Genomic DNA, 21,019 nt, shown 5'->3' on the forward strand with positions numbered 1-21,019 from the left:
ACACTGACAGCTGGGAGCCAGTCGCTGACAGACGTGACCCCCTGGAAGCTGATGGTTTGGAAGGGCATTGGAAGAGCTGAGTAGAAACGAAAAGCTCAGCTGGCCAAGAAAATGCCCCAGAGAAACAGAGGCCAGTAAATCATGAACCCTCTCAGCCCACTGTCTTCCTCTGCAGCAAATGTGGCAGAGACTGCCATGTAAGAATGGGGCTGCTGAGCCACACAACGCGATGCTTAACGCAAAATTGATTGCCATGGTATAAACAATTGTTTTATGAGACAGAAGGATTTTTTTTATTTGTCATGGGATGTGGGCATTGCTGGCTAAGCCAGCATTTATTGCCCATCCCTAATTGCCCTTGAGAAGATGATGGTGAGCCACCTTCCAGAACTGCTGCAGTCCATGTGGTGTGTGTACACCCACAGTGCTGTTAGGGAGGGAGTTCCAGGATTTTGAGCCAGCGACAGTGGAGGAACAGTGATATATTTCCAAGTCAGGATGATGAGTGACTTGGAGGGGAACTTGCAGGTGTTCCCATGCATCTGCTGCCCTTGTCTTTCTGGATGGTAGAAGTCACAGGTTTGAAAGGTGCTGTCAAAGGAGCCTTGGTGAGTTGCTGCAGTGCATCTTGTAGATGGTACACACTGCTGCCACTGTGCGTCGGTGGCGGAAGGAGTGAATGTTGAAGTTGGTGGGTGGGGTGCCAATCAAGCAGGCTGCTTTGTCCCCGATGGTGCTGATAGAGGGATAAATATTGACCAAGACAGGTTAACTCCCCTGCTCTTCTTCGAAATAGTGCCATGAGAACTTTTATAAAGTTTTAGGTCTGTGACCTTTTGTCAGAATCCAATGACGAAAAGAGTTCAAGCTTCTGCAAACATTAGCCTGGCACAAAGATGACAACACACCTCCAACAGCACTAAGATAAAAACAAAAAACTACTGCGGATGCTGGAAATCCAAAACAAAAACAAAAACAGAATTACCTGGAAAAACTCAGCAGGTCTGGCAGCATCGGTGGAGAAGAAAAGAGTTGATGTTTCGAGTCCAATGACCCTTCAACAGAACTGAGTGTAGTTAGGAGAGGGGTGAAATATAAGCTGGTTTAAGGTGGGGGGTGGGGTGGGGGGAGAGAAGTTGAGGGTGGGGTGGTTGTAGGGACAAGCAAGCAGTGCTAGGAGCAGAGAATCAAAAGATGTCACAGACAAAAGGATCAAAGAGGTGTTGAAGGTGGTGATATTATCTAAGAGAATATGCTAATTAAGAATGGATGGCAGGACACTCAAGGTACAGCTCTAGTGGTGTCTGTGACATCTTTTGATTCTCTGCTCCTATCACTGCTTGCTTGTCCCTACAACCACCCCACCCCCTACAACCACCCCACCCCCCACCTTAAACCAGCTTATATTTCACTCCTCTCCTAACTACACTCAGTTCTGTTGCAGGGTCATTGGACTCGAAATGTCAACTCTTTTCTTCTCCACCGATGCTGCCAAACCTGCTGAGTTTTTCCAGGTAATTCTGTTTTTGTTTTTGTCCAACAGCACTAAGCTCAGCTGGAAAAGTTGCTCAAAACTTACCGGGGGTGGGGGAAGGGGGTAGGAGAAAGTTTTCTCCTAGTGATGATTGACGCGGCGTCTAGCCAATCAAAACCTGCAGCCGTGGACGTGCGACCAGACATAGTCCAATAGGAAGCGGGAATAGGTAAAAGAGGGCAGCCCGGCGGCGATGATTGACAGAAGGGTTAGCCAATGCGGTGGTAGGACGGGGAAGTTGGCGGCCAATCGGCGCGGGGGGCGGGTCCATGGCCGTCGGGGCGGCGGAGGCTCGAGCGGAAATTTGAATTAAATCTAAATGAGCGTCGCCGGCGGCCCCGAGAAATGGAGAAAATGGTCCTCGGCTTTCTCCTCTTCATCGCCCCGGCTTTCCCCGTTGGACCGTCGCGCATGGAGTTTCACGCTGAGGTACGGCCGGCCAGGGGTGGGGCGAGCCTGGCCACCGCTCCAGGAAAGTCCGAGGCTTCAAGCTGTGAGGGTAGGCCGCGGTCGGGCAGAAGCGGGGAGCAGAAGGCCCCCGACCCCTCGTATTCTACCCTCTGCCTAAAGTTTACAACCCCCTCTCCCCCACCCAGGTTTAAAGCCTGTTTGGTTAATATGTGAGAGAAACAGGGAAGCAGCCAAACCCCATCAGGGCAAGTAACAAATAACCTGCTGGGGACGGGCGGTGGAAATACTGGTTAAAAAGTTATAAAATGTGGCCTGGAGTGAAACATTTTTAAAAGTGGGTGCAGGAGCAGGGCTTCAGCAACCACCACTTGCGTTTATATAGCGCCTTTTAGTGTAGTAAAACATCCCAAGGAGGGTAAGTCTGACAGTAAAAATTAGACATCCAGCCACATAAGGTGAGATTAGAATAGATGGCAAACAAAAACAAGCTGGATCAAACAGCCAGATTTTAAGGAGAGTCTTAAAGGAAGAGAGAGACAGGTGGAGGCAAAAACAGAAAATGCTGGAAAAACTCAGCAGGTCTGACAGCATCTATGGAGGAAAAAAAAAACAAGAGTTAACGTTTCGAGTCCTTGTGACTCTTCAGCTCTTCACTTCTTCAGAGCTGAAGAAGAGTCACAAGGACGCGAAACGTTAACTCTTTTTTTCTCTCCACGGATGCTGTCAGACCTGCTGAGTTTTTCCAGCATTTTCTGTTTTTGTTTCAGATTTCCAGCATCCGCAGTATTTTGCTTTTAGACAGGTGGAGGCGCTTAAGGAGGGCTGAAGACACGGCCGCCAATGGTGGCGTGATTAAAATCAGGGAAACACAAGAGGCCAGAATTGGAGGAATGCGGAGCACGGATCTGTGAAGGTGGCAGGACAAGTTCACAAAGCTGGAAAGCAAGCATAACGTGTTCCTGAGCTTTATTAATTGAGGCATAAGAGTACAAAAGCAAGGAAGTTCTTCTGTATGACCGGTGAATCTTACAAGGGATCCAAGCTGACAGGTACTGTTCTAATTTGGTAATAATGGGTTGATTTGCGTACCCCAAGTAGTTTCCTGTTTACAAGAATATGAAAGCTAGAAGTTCTGCTTAGCCTTTACGAAACACTGGTTTGACCTCAGCTGGAAGTATTGTGGTCAATTCTGGATACCACATTTTAGAAAGAATGCTGTGGCCTTGCAAAGAAGGCAGTGGTAGTTTACTAATGTGCTATCAGGATGAGGAATTGAAGTTATGGAGAGACACTAGATGGGCTAGGATTGTAGTCCTTGTAGAACAGAAGCTAAAGAGAGATTTAAGAGATGTTACAAATATGTGGAGATTTCGATGAGGGTGAATAGCAAGAAACTCTTTCCACTGGCAGGAGGGTTGGTAACCAGAGGACACCGATCTAAGATAATTGGTTGAAAGACCAGAAGTGAAATTAGGAGGAACCTTTTACAAAGTGAGTGGTTGTAATCTGGAATCCGCTCTCTTTCAAAGGTGTATTGGATATATACTTGAAAAAGGAAATATGTGCAGGAAAAGGGGACTGGGACGAATTGGAGAGCTCTTTCAAAGAGCTGGCACAGGCACAATAGGCCAAAAGGCCTCCGTGCTGTCACCAGGGTCTCATGAAATTTGATATTATCAAAACATTACTCAGTCTTTTGTTTTCTATGTTAGTCGCAGTATGATGGGGTGTCATCCATGAAATGTGAGAGGAATACATTAGAGAAGTAAGCTGGGCATTTACAGTAAATGAGATAACATGAATTGTGTAATAATTTCCAGACCTTGAAACCACTTTGATATATATTAAATTTAGGTGCATATTGTTATATAAGAAAGCCATGAAATCATTTCCTTGTATGTGTGTACAAACACACATATTTAGGAAAAAAAAACTAAAAATGACTTTTCTCAGGCTCTCATTTTTGTTTGAGTTTAGAAAGCAAATAGCCTGATAGGAAAGTTGTTTCTGTCCCAGTGAGTTTTGAAACTTGACATCTTCTTAACCTTAAAGCGGGTCTCATTTTTAAACCCAAGTGAGCACTGTACCTAATTAGTACGGTTTTGACTGATCCAATGGTGTGAACCTGCCCTAAGGGGCAATGCGTGTTCTGAACTTCAGTGTTCCTGTAAACTTCCATTGTGTTATAACATTATACAGATGCTGGGCTGGGAGCCAAACCCTTTTTAAGTCTATTTCCATTTACTTTTGCGCAATCAATTTGCAGAGCTTACAAACTGGCTCAAGTGCTTGTGATTTATGTACACGAGGAATGGGTTCAGTGTTGTATATGCCCAAAGCCCACTTTCAGACCTTTGGCCTATGATTTGGGCCACCCTCAATGTGAAATGTCTCCACAAAGCGCAAAACATACATTACGTGTTGGCGTGCAATGAATGTTCTGGACAGGAGCCCTGCCAGTGTGACTGAAGTGACAAATGTTGTGTCAATTCCCACCTGTTAACATCACTTCTTCCACTGTGGAAAAATAAAAAATAGAAGTGTTTGTCATTGGCACAGTCACTTAAATGCCCAGTTAAACTTTCAATGAACCAGCAATTCTCCCAGAGCAAAAAGGATAAATTTCCAAGTTAAGATGGTATGAGACTTGGAGGAGAACTTGGAGGTGGTGGTGTTCCCATGCCCCTTCTGCCTTCATCCTTCTAGGAGGTGGAGGTTGTGGGTTTTAGAGATTCTGCCGAGGAAGGTTTGTGAGTTGCTGCGGAACCAGTGCGACAGTGGTGGAGGGAGTGAATGATTCAGATGGTGGACAGGATGCCAATCAAGTCAATTGCTTTGTCCTGGATGGTGTTGCACCTACACTCCAGGCAAGTGGAGAGCATTGCCTCACACTCCTGACTTGTGCCTTGTTGATTGTGGAAAGGATCTGGGGACTCAGGGATGAGTTACTTGCCACCAAGTTCCCTGCCTCTGATATGTTCTTGTAACCATTGAATAATGTGGCAGAGTCTGCAGATCACGCAATGGACTAGTCAGCCATCTCAGAACCCATCAAACCAGAGAGTGAGCAAGTCATCTTTGATCCAGAGGGACTGCCTAAGAAGTAGGATGAGGAATAATTAAGCAGAATGGTGCTACATTCTCTGGAATTCAGAAGAAATTTAGAGGAAATGTTGCTGAAAGATGAAATTCTAAGAGGGCTTGACAGGTTTGATGCTGAGAGGCTGTTTCCCTTGATTGGAAAGTCTCGAAATAGGGGTCACAGTCTCAGGATAAAAGACATTTTGGACTGCAATGAAGAGAAATTTCTTCACTTGGAGGGTTGTGAATATTTGGAATTCTCTGCCCTGGAGAGGTGTGGATGTCCACTCAATGTGTACATTTAAGATCAAGACTGATAGATTGGGGGATCGGGAAAGTTCATTCATGGACTTATTCAATGGAGCAGCAGCCTCAGTGGGAAGTGTGATCTACTCCTATTTCTTATGTGATCTAAATCGGGAAGATGGTGGAGGCACCGCAGTTGACCTGGACGCTCCTGAGTTGGGGATGAGGAAAGCAACCAGAACTCCTATTCTGAATTGCTATTGAGCAAGCCCTACTTTTTTGTTCAATTTGCGAGATGTGGGCTTCGCTGGCTGGGCCAGCATTTATTGCCCAAACCTACTGGAAGTGCATCAGGTAATAATGTTGTCCTGCTCAGTTCTGATCATCCCGTTTTTGAGAGTTTGTGTGCACTTACTTTTGCGAGGTACCAGAAGACGAGTTATGCCCGAGGAGCTGTGTAGCATCTACAGGAGAGCAACAGAAGCAAATTGAGGAGAAACAAGAGGGGCAGACGTGTTTTTCTCCAAAAATAAAGAGTAAACAGTGGGCTGATGTTACAGCAAGTCGTCCACCTTTAGGATATCAGACAAGTTATATATAGTATAGGAGTTGGATAGTGGTGACGTACGGAAGTAATTTAATCATGGTTCTGATGACTGGTGAACATCAGCAGACACTAGAGATCAAATTACTGCTGTGAACTTGCCACCGATCATTTTAATTTAGTCTGCTAAGTTCTGACTTTGAACGTAGAAGATTGCTGAGTCCTATCACAATGGAAGGCAATGCCTCAGTTACTCTATCTCAATAACCAGTCTTTTTGACTTCTGACAATCCACAAGTAGCTGATGTGCTGTTTTTTAAAGCATGTTTGGGTCAGTTTCTTTTGGTCAATTCAACTGCTTGTCAGGTGAAAATGCCAAAATAATCCCCTATACAACAGTTTTTAAAAAAACTTTTTGTCTAGTAGTCCACTTCCTGCTAAAATTTCCCTTCACCTAAAAAGAAAATAGATTTTCCATCTTTACTACCTGGAGAAACATTGTGCCCTTGAACCCTGATGGGTTCTCGTATAATCAGGCAGCCGTTACTAAAGAATCATCATAAAAAGGTGTTTTCTCAATATAAACTCAAAGATCAGAAAACTGTGGCTTAGTTCATTCCTTGAATTCAAATATTGTGCAGATTGGATTCTTGTGAATCAAGACTTGCAAAGAACCTTGAGAGGAGTAACTGAATGGAGTGGGGAACCATTTTGTGCTGTACAGTTGCAGTAATGAAAACATTCCTTGACACATTTAGCACTGGTAATTGGGTGCTGTTTGATTTTATGTAGCTGAGAATGAAGTTTTAATTGGTGTCACTCCACCTGTAGGTAATTTTAAATGACTAAAAATGTCTCTTGAAAAATGTACAGAACTATATGCAGAACCATTCCATGGTTATATTGTGGTGCAGTAGTCAGTTTGTTAGCAAATTAAAAACGTCTCTAAAACTAAACTTCTTCAGAGTGTCTGCACCCAAAAGAGCCACTTCATTTTTTAGAACCTCCTCAAAGGCCCCCAAATGAGTTAACGGACACTCTAAATGGTGATTGATTAATTCTGGGGACATGGTCTGTTTTGTCGGTGGAGCCTTCTTCTAGTGCGATGCCTTATTACGGAGCGGCAAAGGTCATGGAAACATGATTTGTTCCACGTGTAATTTGCACTTAAAATTCTGCAACCTTTTGTACCTGTTACGCCAATTTTGGATGAACGAGTCTGAAAAATAACAGTGGAAACACTAGGTGGTGATCTCTTGAAGTCTTTTCATGAAATTTAATGTGTTAAAAAACAAAATAGGCACTTTCATTATCTGCAGGCTGAACAGTCAGCTTGACTTGCATTTGTAGAGCGCCTTTAATGTAGGAAAACATTATGCTCTGCCTAATTATTTTGGAATAAGACAAAAATTGAATATAGGAGGCCAGCCAGGAAAGCATTGAAATAGTCTAGTCTGCAGGTGACAACAGCATGGATCAAGCAAAAGATAAGCTAAAGCAAGGTGGAGGAAATGGGCAATCGTAGTCATGGCAAGGATATGGGGTTGGACGCTCAATGTGAAATAGCATGCAATGGCTGCAAATGGTCTGATTCGGCCTGAGCCAGTGGCCATGGATGAGGATGGAACAGAGAGACGTGATGGTGAGAGGGGTGCTGGTGACATAGAGCTTGGTGTGCTGTCAGCCTGCACATGAAACCTGGTGGTGTCTCTTCAGACATGTTGGAAAGGGTAGCATGTGGATAAGAAATGGGAAGATGCCAACAAACGATCCTTGAGGCAGTCCAGGGGTAATGTATAAATGCATGGAGGAAATCCATTGCAGGAGATTCTTGACCCATAACTGGATAGGTAAGAGTGGAACAAGGCAAGGGCTGTCCCGGCCACCCAGACACTTGAGGAGAGATATTGGAGGAGGTGCTGTGGTTAGCTGTGCCAAAGGCTGCAGCGAGCTCCAGAAGGATGAGGAAGGTATAGTGCACCAAGGTCACCATCACGGAGGATGTCATCAGTGCTGTTGCAGAGGCAGAATCTTGTTAGGAGAGGTTCAGACATGAAGTTGTGGGAAAGATGGCTATAGATTTAGGAGATAACGTGTTCAGCAACTTTGGAGAGGACGATGGGAGATGGGGCAGTAGTTTGCAAGAATAGAGGATCATTGGGGTTTTTTTTTGAGGGTGGTGATGGCAAATTTGAAAGTGAGGAAACATGAGAGGGAATTGTTTACAGTATCATCTGATGTAGAGGTCAGAAAGAGACATTGGCTCGACAGGGTAGATGCAGGAAGGATGATTCCCCTGGCTGGGAAGATCTAAAACCAAGGGGGACATAGTCTCAGAATAAGGGGCAGGCCATTTAGGACAGAGTTGAGGAGGAATTTCTTCACTCAGAGGGTGGTGATTTTTTGGAATTCTGTCCCAGAGGGCTGTCGAGACTCAGTCGTTGAGCACGTTCAAGACTGAGATAAATAGATTTCAACACATAAAAACATCAAGGGATACAGAGATAGTGCAGAAAAATAGTGTTGAAGTAGATCAGCCATGAACTCATTGAATGGTGGAGCAGGCTCAAAGGGAATGACCAAATTCGGAAAGTTTAAGTGAATTGTTTAGCGTAAGGAGAACAACAAAAGCAAACCAACAGCTGTAGAAGTATCGTGGTAAACAGGGCCAAAAGGTAAACAATTAGGAGTTGAAAAGTGCCTTTAAGTGAGCTATGGGGACCAGGGCTGGTGCAAGATAAGTACAGTGGGCAGAGGAATGAGAGTACTGATGACACAAGACCAAAGGTGACTGTAAATCTTGGCAGTTTTTACAAGGAGACAGAGGTTAAGTGGGGATTAGTCTGTAATTGGTGTGCTTGGTGGGAACGTCAACAAGAGAAGAGGGTTGGGCATTTGAGGCTGCTGCTCAGGAGACAGCAAAGATAAGTCCTTTGGACAATGCTGAGAGTAATAAATTTACTCCTCTGTCACTTCATATGAAAGCAACCAAGAACATCCAGGGTAGAATGTGCTTAAATAGCTTTTTCCAAAGGGATGAGGCACATCAGTATTTAAGGGGCTCTTAAAACTTTCAATACAAGTCTCTGCCTGTAATTCACAACCAGTCCATCGCAATGCAGCTGAGTTGAGCCATTTGAATCATTCCTTCTAGCAGTACTGAAATTTACTGCTTCACATCATCTAACATTTCATTTATTTAAAAAGTGTAAGGAATGTTTCAAATAAAGTTAAATTAAACTCTGGCTTTTTAAAATCCTTCTGGGTGTTTTTTTTTAAAGATCAAATACCATACCTTGATTAAAATTAGTGCGTGTGTGTAAATAAAAAATATGCTTTCCACAACCACTTTCCATATTACCTTGGTTCACTTCTATTTCTTCCATCTCTATAGTGTATTGTTGTGCGCTTGTGGACTGTTCTTACTCTCTCTCGTCTTTTCAGGCTAAAGAATTATGTTTTGGAGTGAACAACGAGCCTTACTGGTGTGAGACAGGATACTGCTGTGGGGAAACCGAGTGTTGCACCTACTATTACGAACTGTGGTGTAAGTTTCTAGCGTGGGCACAGAAACTACCTTTAGCTGCCAGAGGATTATGTTTCTCCAGGTCTTGGGCACAAGGACTCTGAAGATCAGAAGGTGGGAGTTTACCTGCGGCCTGGAATGGGACTTAGTGAATGTGCCATGTCATCACGAGCCCTGTACACAGTTGGCATCAATTCACTTCTCTCACTTAATGCTCCTGGCAGACCCAAATGATCGCAGCTGGGTGCTCTCCATAGTATATACGTGGCCTATATACAGGGGATGATGCAATAATGCTGCCATTGAGGAACTGCACGTGAAATTTAATAATCAGGTTAATTCAGGGCATTGTATACCTCCAATCTAGGCTGGCAGTTCAATGCAACACTGAGGGGTTAATCCTGCATTGTCAGTGCTACCCTTAAGACAATGTGTTAAAACAAGACCCAACTGCCTGTTCTAGAGTTTTTGACAATTGTTGAAAATCCCATGCCATTTTCCAAGGAAGAGCCAGGAGTTTTCCCAGTTTCCTGTTCACTGTGTTAATTTTGGTCGCAGGGAGAATATTGGCCAAGGCACCGAGAGCTTTACGCTGTTCTTTGCTTAGTACTGTGGAATCTTTTTAACATCCAGCTAAGCCAATAGCCAACGCCTCGGTCTCTCATTGCCAATAATCCTCCCTCAGTACTATAATTGAGTATTAGCCAGTGTACCAAAGTTCTGGAATGGGGCAGAAACTCAGCCGTTATTGGTCAACACCCACCTTCCCTTGTACATTAAAGGGCTTGGTCCTTGCCGAGTTAAGTTTTGCACGCATTGTATTCGCTCATCCAAGTATAATGCAATTCTGAGGGACCCTTCCTTCTGCTTGACCACGGCAGGGTTCTGGCTGGTCTGGACTATCATTATTATGCTTAGCTGTTGCTGTGCTTATCGGCACCGTCGTGTGAAACTGCGGTTACAACAGGAGCAGCGTCAGAGGGAGATCAGCTTGATGGCCTACCAGGGCGCTAGCACCTACACGACTCAGCCATTGGATTTAAGTGAGTATACCTTATATTTGAGATCTGTGCAGGGAGGATTACACAACAATTGTCATTGTTGTTAAATCTCTATTTTATTCGGTGAATGAAAATAGAAAAAGCTGTAAACATACACTAGGACTATTTAAAAATAAAAGCACATTCACATCTTGGTAGCCCCTTTATCAGAGCTGGAAATTGAAAGGTGTGAGAGTAATGAGGCTGAATAACACAACGTACAACAGACAGTTATGTGAAAATTGCTAATTTATTTTCCCTTGATGCTGATTATGTACAAAAGTTACCATCTCCAAAAGTTACCATCTCTTGCACTCTTCACCTTGATGAGGACAAACATTATCAGGAGTTGCAATATGATCTTTAGTGCATGCGTCCTGCATTTAACTGTAGCAACAAATCTTGTGTCTCAGTCACATTCTACTCATCTCCGTATTTACTTCTCAATAGGATTCTGGACAAACTGTAAGCTCCCAGACTACGAGGAAGTGGCAGGGCACCCACCGACACCTCCACCTCCCTATACTGAACTACAGCAGCAGAATGCGCAGACTTCTAGCCATGAAACCGCAGTTGTCGAGAGCCAGCCTGCCTTGCAGGAGTCTGTGACCTCACTTGTGCCAGAGGCAGTAACACAAGAAGTAGAGTCCAGCCCATCCATTTGCGAACAGGAGGATGACCATCAGGTGTCAGACACCACTACAGGGGCACTGCCCAGTTATCCAGCTGACAGAGAAAACGGTGATATCTTTGGAGATGAGGAATCTGCTGCACTCTCAGCTTCTGATTTTAAAACGTTGGACATGGATTCTGACTTATGCGACCAAGGGGAAGGGAAGGAAGAAAGCTCAAGGCATAGGCGAATCACCGGAGACTCTGGCATAGAGGTGTGTGTGTGCCAGATGGATGAGGACCCTTATCATGAGGAAGTGGGCCTGGTGGGTGGCATTGGTGCCCAGGAATGTTGCGAGCCCCAGTCGTCTTGTAACTCTCGCCTTCGCACAGAGCAGCTCTCCAAGCAGGCTCAAAATATGCAGCCTAAGCTGCATACTGCTAAAGAACAAGAGGAGGACAATGACGTTGTGTAACAAGTGCCACTGTTACCAGCGCGCAAGAGTAAAACAGATGGTGCAATCTATGACCGCTGACTGTTCAGCATTAACTCTGGGCTTATCTAATGTTTTCCATCAGGAGCAAGATGCAGGTTGTAGTCTATAGATGCAGGGTTTGGGATCGGTCCAGGGTTGCACAATCAGGGTTGCCTGCTCATAAGCCAGATTTCCTGCTAGCATTTTTTTTTAATTGACTGTAGCACTATATATTATATTGATGATTTTTCAAATATTTGTCTTCAGGACCTCTTATCAAAAACATTAAGAATTGTTTTGTCATTTTTGAAACAAAATTCAGTTCTTATGTTTTGTGTTTTTTTTTAAAAAGGGAGGGTGAGGTGAGAATAAGCTTTTCCCCAACCACCTCCCAAGATCATCCCATTTTGAGTAGGAGGGGATGGGGCCTGTGAATGAGGGTTCTGCCGGTGCTGTTGTGTAGCTTTGAATGGAGGCATAGAAGAGTTGTTCAGGTTGTTTCAGTTAATGACATGGCTCCTTTTCTCCTTGCAGTGGGCATATGCCTCCTACACAGAGTTCCTCACCAAAAGGCCTGCCTAGGGTTAATAGATCAGTACGTGGTGACTCTATGCCCTGTGGTGTAGCATTATTGCCTCATTACTGCCATATACCCCCAGGGTGTCTCTTTTTTTTTCACTTTGATAATTTATTATGAGTGGACCTGTTTGATTACAGTGTTGCCCATCTGATTCCTGGTTGAGATGGGGGTTTCGTTTCAACAGTTGTTGTTGTCTAGACTGCACTAATGCATCAAGTATTTCTGCATACAAGTTTATTTTTTTTGTAAGTTTAATTTTAGATTTGATCCTACTAACTATATTTCTGTGGTACTGTTGGTAAAAGTTTAACTGAAGAACCTTTTACCAATGAATGTTAATGTACAAGTGAATTACAAAGCTTTCGTATTAAGCATAGCACCACCCACAGCTTAAAAAAAAACCAAACCTAAGGCCTTCACTTATAGGATGCTAATACTGTTTTATAACAGTAGCGCAATAGATGGCACACATCTCACACTGTGTTGTGGTTTTTCTGCACAGCTGAAATAATCTCAGCGTTGTCCTCAGGATTTCAGCAATGTTGGATGTGTGATCTTTTTATCATAAATGGTACAGACTTCTGCTCTTCTGTACTTTGGCTATGTCTGGAGAGAGCATTTTGAACTATATAACAGTAGCGGAAATACTGGTAGGTACACGAGTATCACTAGGTGGGAGCAATTGGAAATGTAATAAATATATTGCTACAATGTTAAAGTGTATTGGGTCAAATGTTTTACTTTTCTCCTCATGGCCTATTGGTGCCAACACTCAATCTACATTTCTGCCATTGTTTTAAAGTGAATTGTGACAACCAGCACACAAGTGTTGAGTACAGAGCTGTACAAAAATATACAACCGTATGTACCTCTGATTAATCTGATGTCAGTGTAGAAAAGACAACATTAAATCTAGCTAGGCAGAACCTTTGACCGAGAAAAGCCAGGTACTACATGTGAGTTAGAAGGAAAAACAGTCTCGTAACAGCGATGTTGTGGGGGTGGGGGAATTGGTGTATGGAACTGAGTGACTGAGTGATAACTATAGCTCAGAAATCGTCCCCATGAGCTCTGCCAAGCCTATATTCCTAACCCTCCCCCAAAACATGGAGAAAAGCATCATGAGCCACACTGAAAATGCTGCTAAAAATCACTACAAAAATGAAAAAGGAAGCTAGATTGAGAATTAAGCAAAAGACAGTTAGTTTTGAAGCAAGAAACATAAACTTTGAGTTGAGAACGTATGTGAATTGTAATAAGACTGGAGACACATAGTTCTACGGTTCATAAACATTGGACTAGAATGAAGGACAAATGTCTTACAAGAAGTTGGAATGAGAGAAAAACAGGAGCAACCTTCACTGCAAGGTATGGGCATTTATTATGAAGTAACAAAACAGACATTGATTAAGGCAGAATAAGCGAGGATGTGTTACATCACACATCCTTTCAGTGTAAATTCTGAACTTACTGAAAGACAGGATGATTTAGTTGGATTCAAGATCAGTGGAAAACTGAGAATCTAAGGCCAGTACCACAGATACGGAATGCTGGCTGACTTGACCTCTTAGTGTCAATTTTCAATGTTAACAAGTAATTAAAAACTTGTCCTCTATTTCACATAACCAAACGTTACAAGCCATAATAGTGTGGAAAGAGCGAGCAGCTTCTAAAAAATGACCTTTAAGTGAACAGAGAGTATTGTGTACTTGGGTCATCCACATGATGAAGTTAGACAAAAGATAGCAACTGCAAGAAAAGGTTTTTAAACAACGTATGAAGGAGCTCATAGTAAAACTAAGCTGGTGGTGAGCAAAATGTTTAAATTTCCGATTTGAAAACTCAACCTTGAACAATAAAGGCAGGTCCTAAAGATTGGAGGCCTTCAAGTTTTATGTTATAGATGTAGCTGGAAAATGAGTGAAACAAGGAGGCTCCTTGAATTATCACAAAGGAGAACTGAAAAGCCAGATTAGGATGAGGGACATAGCACAGGAATCAGAAGGAAAGTTGTTTGTCAACAGAAAGCTTGGTAACATACGCAGTGACAGGTAAGGAATAATGTGGCTGGATGATGGGATGGAAACTCCAGGCGCCCACACAATCCATCTGAGCAGAAATGTAAATATATGGAGTATTTGGGATATAAACCTGGAGAGCGGAGAGAAAGGGAACAGTTGAACAAAGCTCCTCAGACTGTGTCTTTTTATGTAAGTAATCAGGTGTCCTTTTTAAATATATTAGCTTGAGGGAGTGTGTCAGTTTTGCAGTAGTGGAATGCCGTTATATTTTGATGCCTTTTTAAAAAATACATTTTAATTTTGTAATACTTTGATAGACATTGTTAGAAAATGCATGTTCTAAGGTGTGATGAAATTTCATTGTACTATTCTCTAAAAATTACAGTGCTGAAGTCTTTTATATATAAATAAAAAAAACATGGATTCTTTGCTGCTTGGGATCATGAATTTTCAGTTATTTTGAATACACTTGGATTCAGTGGAAAACAGACCTGCCTGATCCTGCAATCCAAAAGCAGTAAACTTAAAAATAGGGTGCAGACTAGGTCACAGTAACAGATTTGGGGAAGGAATTTCCATCATAGCAATGTTAAATGTGCATTCCTTAAATGCAGGTTTGCAAATGGCAAAAATCTTTCCAGAAGTATTGAAATTTAATATTGTCTAGCCAACTGTCTGCAAGACAGCATGTGTTCTTTATATCAAATGCAGACTAGAATTCTCCTGTCCTTTGAAAACATTCCATCTTGTAGTGATTGCATACAGAAAGGTTTCACTTTCCTGGCATGTAATATTGTGCCCATCTGGTGAAATGGAAAGTCACGTACAGGAAAATCCTACTTCGGGACCACTCCTGCATGGAACCAGAAATTTCAGCACACTGCGTCATGAAAGTAACATTTTTTTCATTATATTATTGTGGTTTATTGCTAAATAGGTTTATGGGTGTGAGTGTGGTTCTCTGTGTAATTGATTTGAATTGAGTCAGATAGCCTGCAAACTTGAAATTACCAAAAGTAGTTCGGGTAAAAGGCATTTGAAATGTTAATGAGTAAATGTGGATGAGGGCTTAGCATGTAAAGTGAAGGAAATTTGCATTTTTAGATAAAGGAAGGGGTTGTTTATGTTTCAAAGAGATGATAGGATATTTACAACTAACGAGATAAGCAAGGCCAAGCACTATGTTTATTTTCCCCAAAGTTATTGACCATATTGGCAACATTAAAGATTTTTATATTATGGGAAAAGTAAATTCCCAAAGACATTAGAACAATGTAATTTACAGATTAAAGAGGGAGAAACATATATAAGGAGGAATGGAAGGCTATGTTAGGGGGCCATGTAAAATCTAAGAGGACTGTGTAAAACAGCCTTAGGGAAGCCTCCAGCTGTCTTAGCAGAAGTCTGCTGTGTCCAGTAATGAAAGGTGGAGGAAAGCCTTTGGAATTCCACTATCGAGTGCTGTGGTAAACTTGCTGGCATGGTATTTAAATTTGAAATCTATTTGACTGTTGCCTTCAAGGGGGTGTGTGATTGGAAGTGAGGTTAGTTAGGAATTTGGGGGTTTGTTACAGTATTAAGTAACTGTAATCTTATGTTTATGCTTAATTTTTTTTAATGTTTCAATTTAGTTTTTAAAATCACCAAAGGTGTTGGTGGACTCATGACTTCTGAATTTAGTGCACAAGTCTTCTTGTAATAAATACAAATTGCAAAACCATTGTGATAGCATAGCTGTTTTTCTTGTGGATTTGGTCCACCTGGCACACATCACCTGCCACGTCATAATAAAATTGGGGGCTCTTTGCGGAATTTTTGAAATTCCTTGATTGGCTTGGAGTTGGTGAATCTTAAGAGTACGAGAAGAACATTAAACTCATAAGCTGGTGTGAGGGATTTTAAAATAGTGAGACTGCAAAAATGGCTTTATCAATAGCTAAGACTTTTCTGGGAATAGAAGACATAACTCTGGTTTACAAAAATTATCTAAGATTAAGTTAACAGAATTGGCGGATAAGTTGCAGTTGAAGTCAACTGCAGGGGCAAAGAAAACAGACATAAATGAAGTAATAGCACAACATTTGAAATTGGAAGGGATACCTGAAACTAGTGAGACTTCAGTTACAAATGAAGAAGCTTGAACGTGAACAAGTGATGGAAATGAAAAAACTGGAATTAGAAGCAAAGGAAAAGAAAAGAGGAAGGCAGGAGAGAGAAAGAAAACAGGAAAGGGAATTGGCAAGGGAGGAGGAGAAAGAAAGTCAGCTTAAGAAGCTGGAAGTTAAAAAAGATATCCCAGGTGCTGAGGGAGGTTCTGAGGATGAAATGATCACTTCCAATCTAAAGCCCAGTGGGGACGTGTCTAAATTTGTGCAAGCTCTTCTGAAGTTTGAGGAAAGGGAGGTAGAGGCGTTCTTTATTTCTCTTGAGAAGGTAGCTAGCAGATGAAATGGCTACAAGAAATCTGAACATTGCTTTTACAGTCTAGGTTGGTAGGTAGAGATCATAAAGTTTATGCTTCATGCATATGAGTTGCTTCCTGAGGCGTGCAGGCAGAAATTTATGAATTAAAAGGAAACAGCCTGGTCAAACTTACATTGAGTTTGATAGAGGAAAACCAAGTAATTTTGACCAGTGATACGGGCATTAAAGGTAGAGACAACATATGCAGCTCTTAGAGAAGTAATTCCTTTGGTAGTGAGAACTCGTGGAGGAACAGAGGGTTAAAACGGCAAGGCAAGCAGCAGAGGTAGCTGATGATTGTGAATTAGTTCATAAATCTAAATCTTCCTTTCATCACCCTTTTAAATCTGAGAAGGATAGAAAGTAGCAAGGTGAAAGGAAGGTGGGTAGTCAAGGAAAAGGAGGAAAGGTTGGAAATTCTCAGGAAATTTTTTCTCAGACCAAAAAGGAAGGTACTGAGGGTAGAAGTGACACTTAAACTGAGGTGTTTTCATTGACTTTGTCTGCCCAACCTCATTACAATGTTTTACAGGGAAAATCTGTTGCATTAGTGGGACATGAGATCCAGGCAAAGCAGGAAGAATCATTGATTGGTAAAGAAGAGGGAATGTGTTCACAGTTTACCCAATGGAGTGCTGAAGGGCAGATTACAGAAATGTTTAAAGATTTTGTATGTGAAGGGAAAGACTTTCCATGTGTACAGGGTGAAGCAGGTAAAGATATTAAAATTTTGACAGACACCGGGACTAGTCAATCCTTAATGTTATGGGATAGTGATATTTGTTGTTCAGAGGCAGTATTGCAGGAATAAGTGAATTCATTGAGATGCTAACCCTATTCCATAGTGAAAAGTAAATTTAAAGTGTAAATGGAGAACAGGTGAGGTGATTGTTGGAGTAGTGGAAAAATTGCCCATTGCAGGGGTTCAATTTATTTTCGGTAATGATATAGCTGGGTTACAGATGTTGGTGATGCCTACTGTCATTGAGCAGCCTGTGGAGGTGCATTCAACAAATGCTACAGAAACAGCATCCTGGATTGTTTCCAGATTGTATAGTCATGAGATCACAAATTCACAACTTAAAACAGGAAGAGGAGGAATTTCAAAGGCAGGTAAATGTGCTGATATCCAATGAGCTGATACTATCTTTGATAAGCTTTTTCAGGGAGAGAGAATAGAGGAGAATGAAGCTGAAGTGTTTAGTTAAGTTAAATTTGTAGAGTTACAGCAGAAGGATCCATGAATAAAGCAGTTATATAAGACAGCTTACTCAGAAACTGAGGCAGAATGTATTCCAGAATGTTATTACCTTAAATGTAATGTCTTAATGAGCAAGTGGAGACCGTCTCATGTTTCAGCAGATGAGTGCATCAGATAGTTATACCATCTGGATACAGAAATGAGATATTAAGAGTAGCTCATGAAATTCCAATATGGGGACATTTAGGAATTAGGAAGATTCAGGCGAAAATACAAAAACATTTCTATTGGCCTATCACATGTCAGGTGACAGGGAAACATCAAGCAGTTATTCAACCTGCACTTTTTACTGGGGTCTAACTGATTGTCTTAGGGAGGGGCCCTACACAAAGTGCAAATCAGTACTTGCTGACAATAATGGATGTGTCTATAAGGTTTCCGGAAGTGATATTTCGCGAAATATTGCAGCAAGAAAATCTGTGGAATAACTGACTAAATTCTTTACCAGATATGGTTTGCCAAAAGAAATACAATCCGATCAGGGTTCAAATTTCATGTCACAGCTGTTTAAGGAAGTAGTGAACAGCTCGGGGATAAAACAGTTTAAGTCAACAGTTTATCATCTTAAATCACAAGGTGCTTTGGAAAGATGGCATCAAACTTTAAAACCATGATGAGGGCTTATAGTCAAGACTACCCACAGGATTGGGATCGGGGAATTCCTTTTTTGTTATTTACTATTAGGGATGCTCCTAATGAATTGACAGGATTTAGTCCTTTTTGAATTGGGCTATGGTTATGAAGTAAGGGGACCACTGAAGTTGATTCAGGAAAAAAATGTGGTCAAAATTTGGAAACTACTCTCCTGGATTAAACAGAGCACGTGAGTTAGCTAAGGACCATTTAAAGATATCACTGCAGTTGATGAAGGTGAAGGCAGATAAGAGGGCCAAAGCTTGTAATTATATTGCTGGGGAATAAGTGTTAGTTTTATTACCATTATAGGATGAACCATTAAAGGTAAGGTTTAGTGGGCCTTACAGGATTGAAAATAAACTAAGTGAAGTAAATGATTTAATAAATACTCTAGATAGAAGAAAGAAGCAGAGGGTGTGTCATGTAAATATGCTTAAAAAGTACTTTGACAGGGAAGATGACCGAAAGGAGGTATTAGTGGTAGTAGAGAAAGAGGTAGAAACGAAGGATTCTGAAATTCATTTTCCTCTAATCAAATCGAATAATGAGGGGGTACTTAAAAACTTAAAAGTCATATTGAGTTATCTTCCAGATAAGTGGCAAAGTGATTTGGAGAAGCTATTGCAGTCACAGGGAATAAGTTGGGGACACAAATTTAGCCACATGTGATTTAAATGTGGGTGATTGTGTCGATAATACAACATCTTTATAGATTAAAGCCAGCAAAATTATCACAAGTACAGAAAGAAATTGAATTCCTGCTTCAAAATGATATCATTGAGTCTAGTTGCAGTAACTGGAGTTCGCCTATTGTGACAGTACCGAAACCAGATGGAACACAAAGACTGCGTGGATTATCAAAAAGTAAATGGTGACAAAGGTGGATTCATATCCTATTCCACAGTTGGGAGATTGCATCGAGAAAGTGGGACAATCAAAGTTTATCATAAAGATTGACTTGCTGAGAGTATACTAGCAAGTTCCATTATTGGAGAGAGCAAAGGAGATATTGACTTTTGTGACGCCAGATGGACTAAATCAGTTTAAAGTTATACCATTTGGTATGAAAAATGCACCAGCGACGTTTCGAAGACTGACAAACAAAGAAATTGCAGGGCTGAGCAATTGCGCTGTTTATATGGACAGCTTGATAGTTTTCAGTCAACCATGGGAGAAGCATTTACAACATCTGAAAGAGCTGGTTGATTGACTGCAAGAAGCTAATTTGGGGGTGAACTTGGCTAAGAGTTCACTCGCAAAAATGCAAGTTACACATCTAGGCCATACCAGTGGACATGGTCAGGTAGCTCCAAGCGATGTGAAAGTAAAAGCGATCGTGAATTTCCCCATGCCTACAACAAAACGAGCTGGTTTTAGATTTCTGGGCATGAGTGGATTTTACTGGAAGTTTGTACCAAATTTTAGCAGTGTGGTTGCTCCATTGACTGAACTATTAAAAAAGAACATGAAGTTTCAATGGACACAGGAGTGTCAGAATGCATTTGACAGTTTAAAATTTGACGACTGCAACACCGATTTTGGCAGTACCTAATGCAAGCAGTTTAAGTTGGCAGTTGATGCAAGTGATGTATTGGTGCTGTATTGTTAAAAGATGAAGAAATGAATTGAGAACCCAATAGGTTATTTTTCATGAAAGCCGAATGTACATCAGAGAAGATACTTAAATATCGAAAAGGTCTGGTGTTAGCATCGTGCATTGAGGTTTATGTTGCAAGCAATTTGTCAGAAACAATTGTTTATACAGACTGCAGTCCTTTAAAATTTCTGGACAAATTGAGACCGTAGTGCAAGACTGTTCAGATGGAGTTTATTACTGCAACCATTTAATTTACAGGTTATACATGAGGCTGGATGACAAAATCTAATTGCAGCTGCATTGTTGAGAGTTTAAAGCTCAAAGGAAATTGGACATTTAAAACCTGGACACTGGACTGTCTCTGACCTCTGTTGATACAAAGGATTTGTATTTATAGCTATGTTAATGCATGCGCCTGGTAATGTAATAGTTTGTGTACATAGATAAGTATAGTAAGTAAAATAGGTTGAGAAAATGAAGCCGTCTTTTAAAATTATGACGGTTCATTTTTCCATAAGGATGGAGGTGTCATGAAACTAACATTTTTTTCATTATATTATTGGTTTATTGTAAAGTAGGTTTATGAATGTGCGTGTGGATGGGTCTGTCAATACGATTTAATTAAATTAGAATCAGACTGCAAGCTTGAAATTATCAAAAGTAGTTGGGGTAAAAGGCATTTGAAATGCTAATGAGTAAACATGGATGAGGGCTTTGCATGTAGGGTGTGAAGGAAATTTGCATTTTTAGATAAGTAAAGCGGTTGTTTAGGTTTCAAAGGGATTATAGGATGTTTACAACTAACAAGATAAGCAAGGCCAAGCAGTATGTTTATTTTTCCCAAAAGTATTGACCATATTGGCACCATGAAAGATTTTTATATTATGGGAAAAGTAAATTCACAAAGACATATAGAACAATGGAATTTACAGATTACAGAAACATGTTTAAGGCAGAATGGAAGGCGATGTTCAGGGGCCATGTAAAACAG

General features: G+C 41.4%; 1 protein-coding gene across 1 annotated transcript; it reads left to right on the forward strand.

The window, feature by feature from the left end:
• Nucleotides 1-1,797: 1,797 nt before the first annotated feature.
• On the forward strand, nt 1,798-14,503 carry LOC144694925 (WW domain-binding protein 1-like). The gene is made up of 4 exons (XM_078565706.1): nt 1,798-1,963; nt 9,261-9,363; nt 10,224-10,385; nt 10,833-14,503. Exons 1-4 carry the CDS (start codon nt 1,880-1,882, stop codon nt 11,468-11,470), a joined length of 987 nt encoding a protein of 328 aa, XP_078421832.1. The 5' UTR covers nt 1,798-1,879; the 3' UTR covers nt 11,471-14,503.
• Nucleotides 14,504-21,019: the final 6,516 nt, after the last annotated feature.

The sequence above is a fragment of the Cetorhinus maximus genome, chromosome 20 (assembly GCF_964194155.1).
Source record: "Cetorhinus maximus chromosome 20, sCetMax3.hap1.1, whole genome shotgun sequence".
Lineage (NCBI taxonomy): Eukaryota > Metazoa > Chordata > Chondrichthyes > Lamniformes > Cetorhinidae > Cetorhinus > Cetorhinus maximus.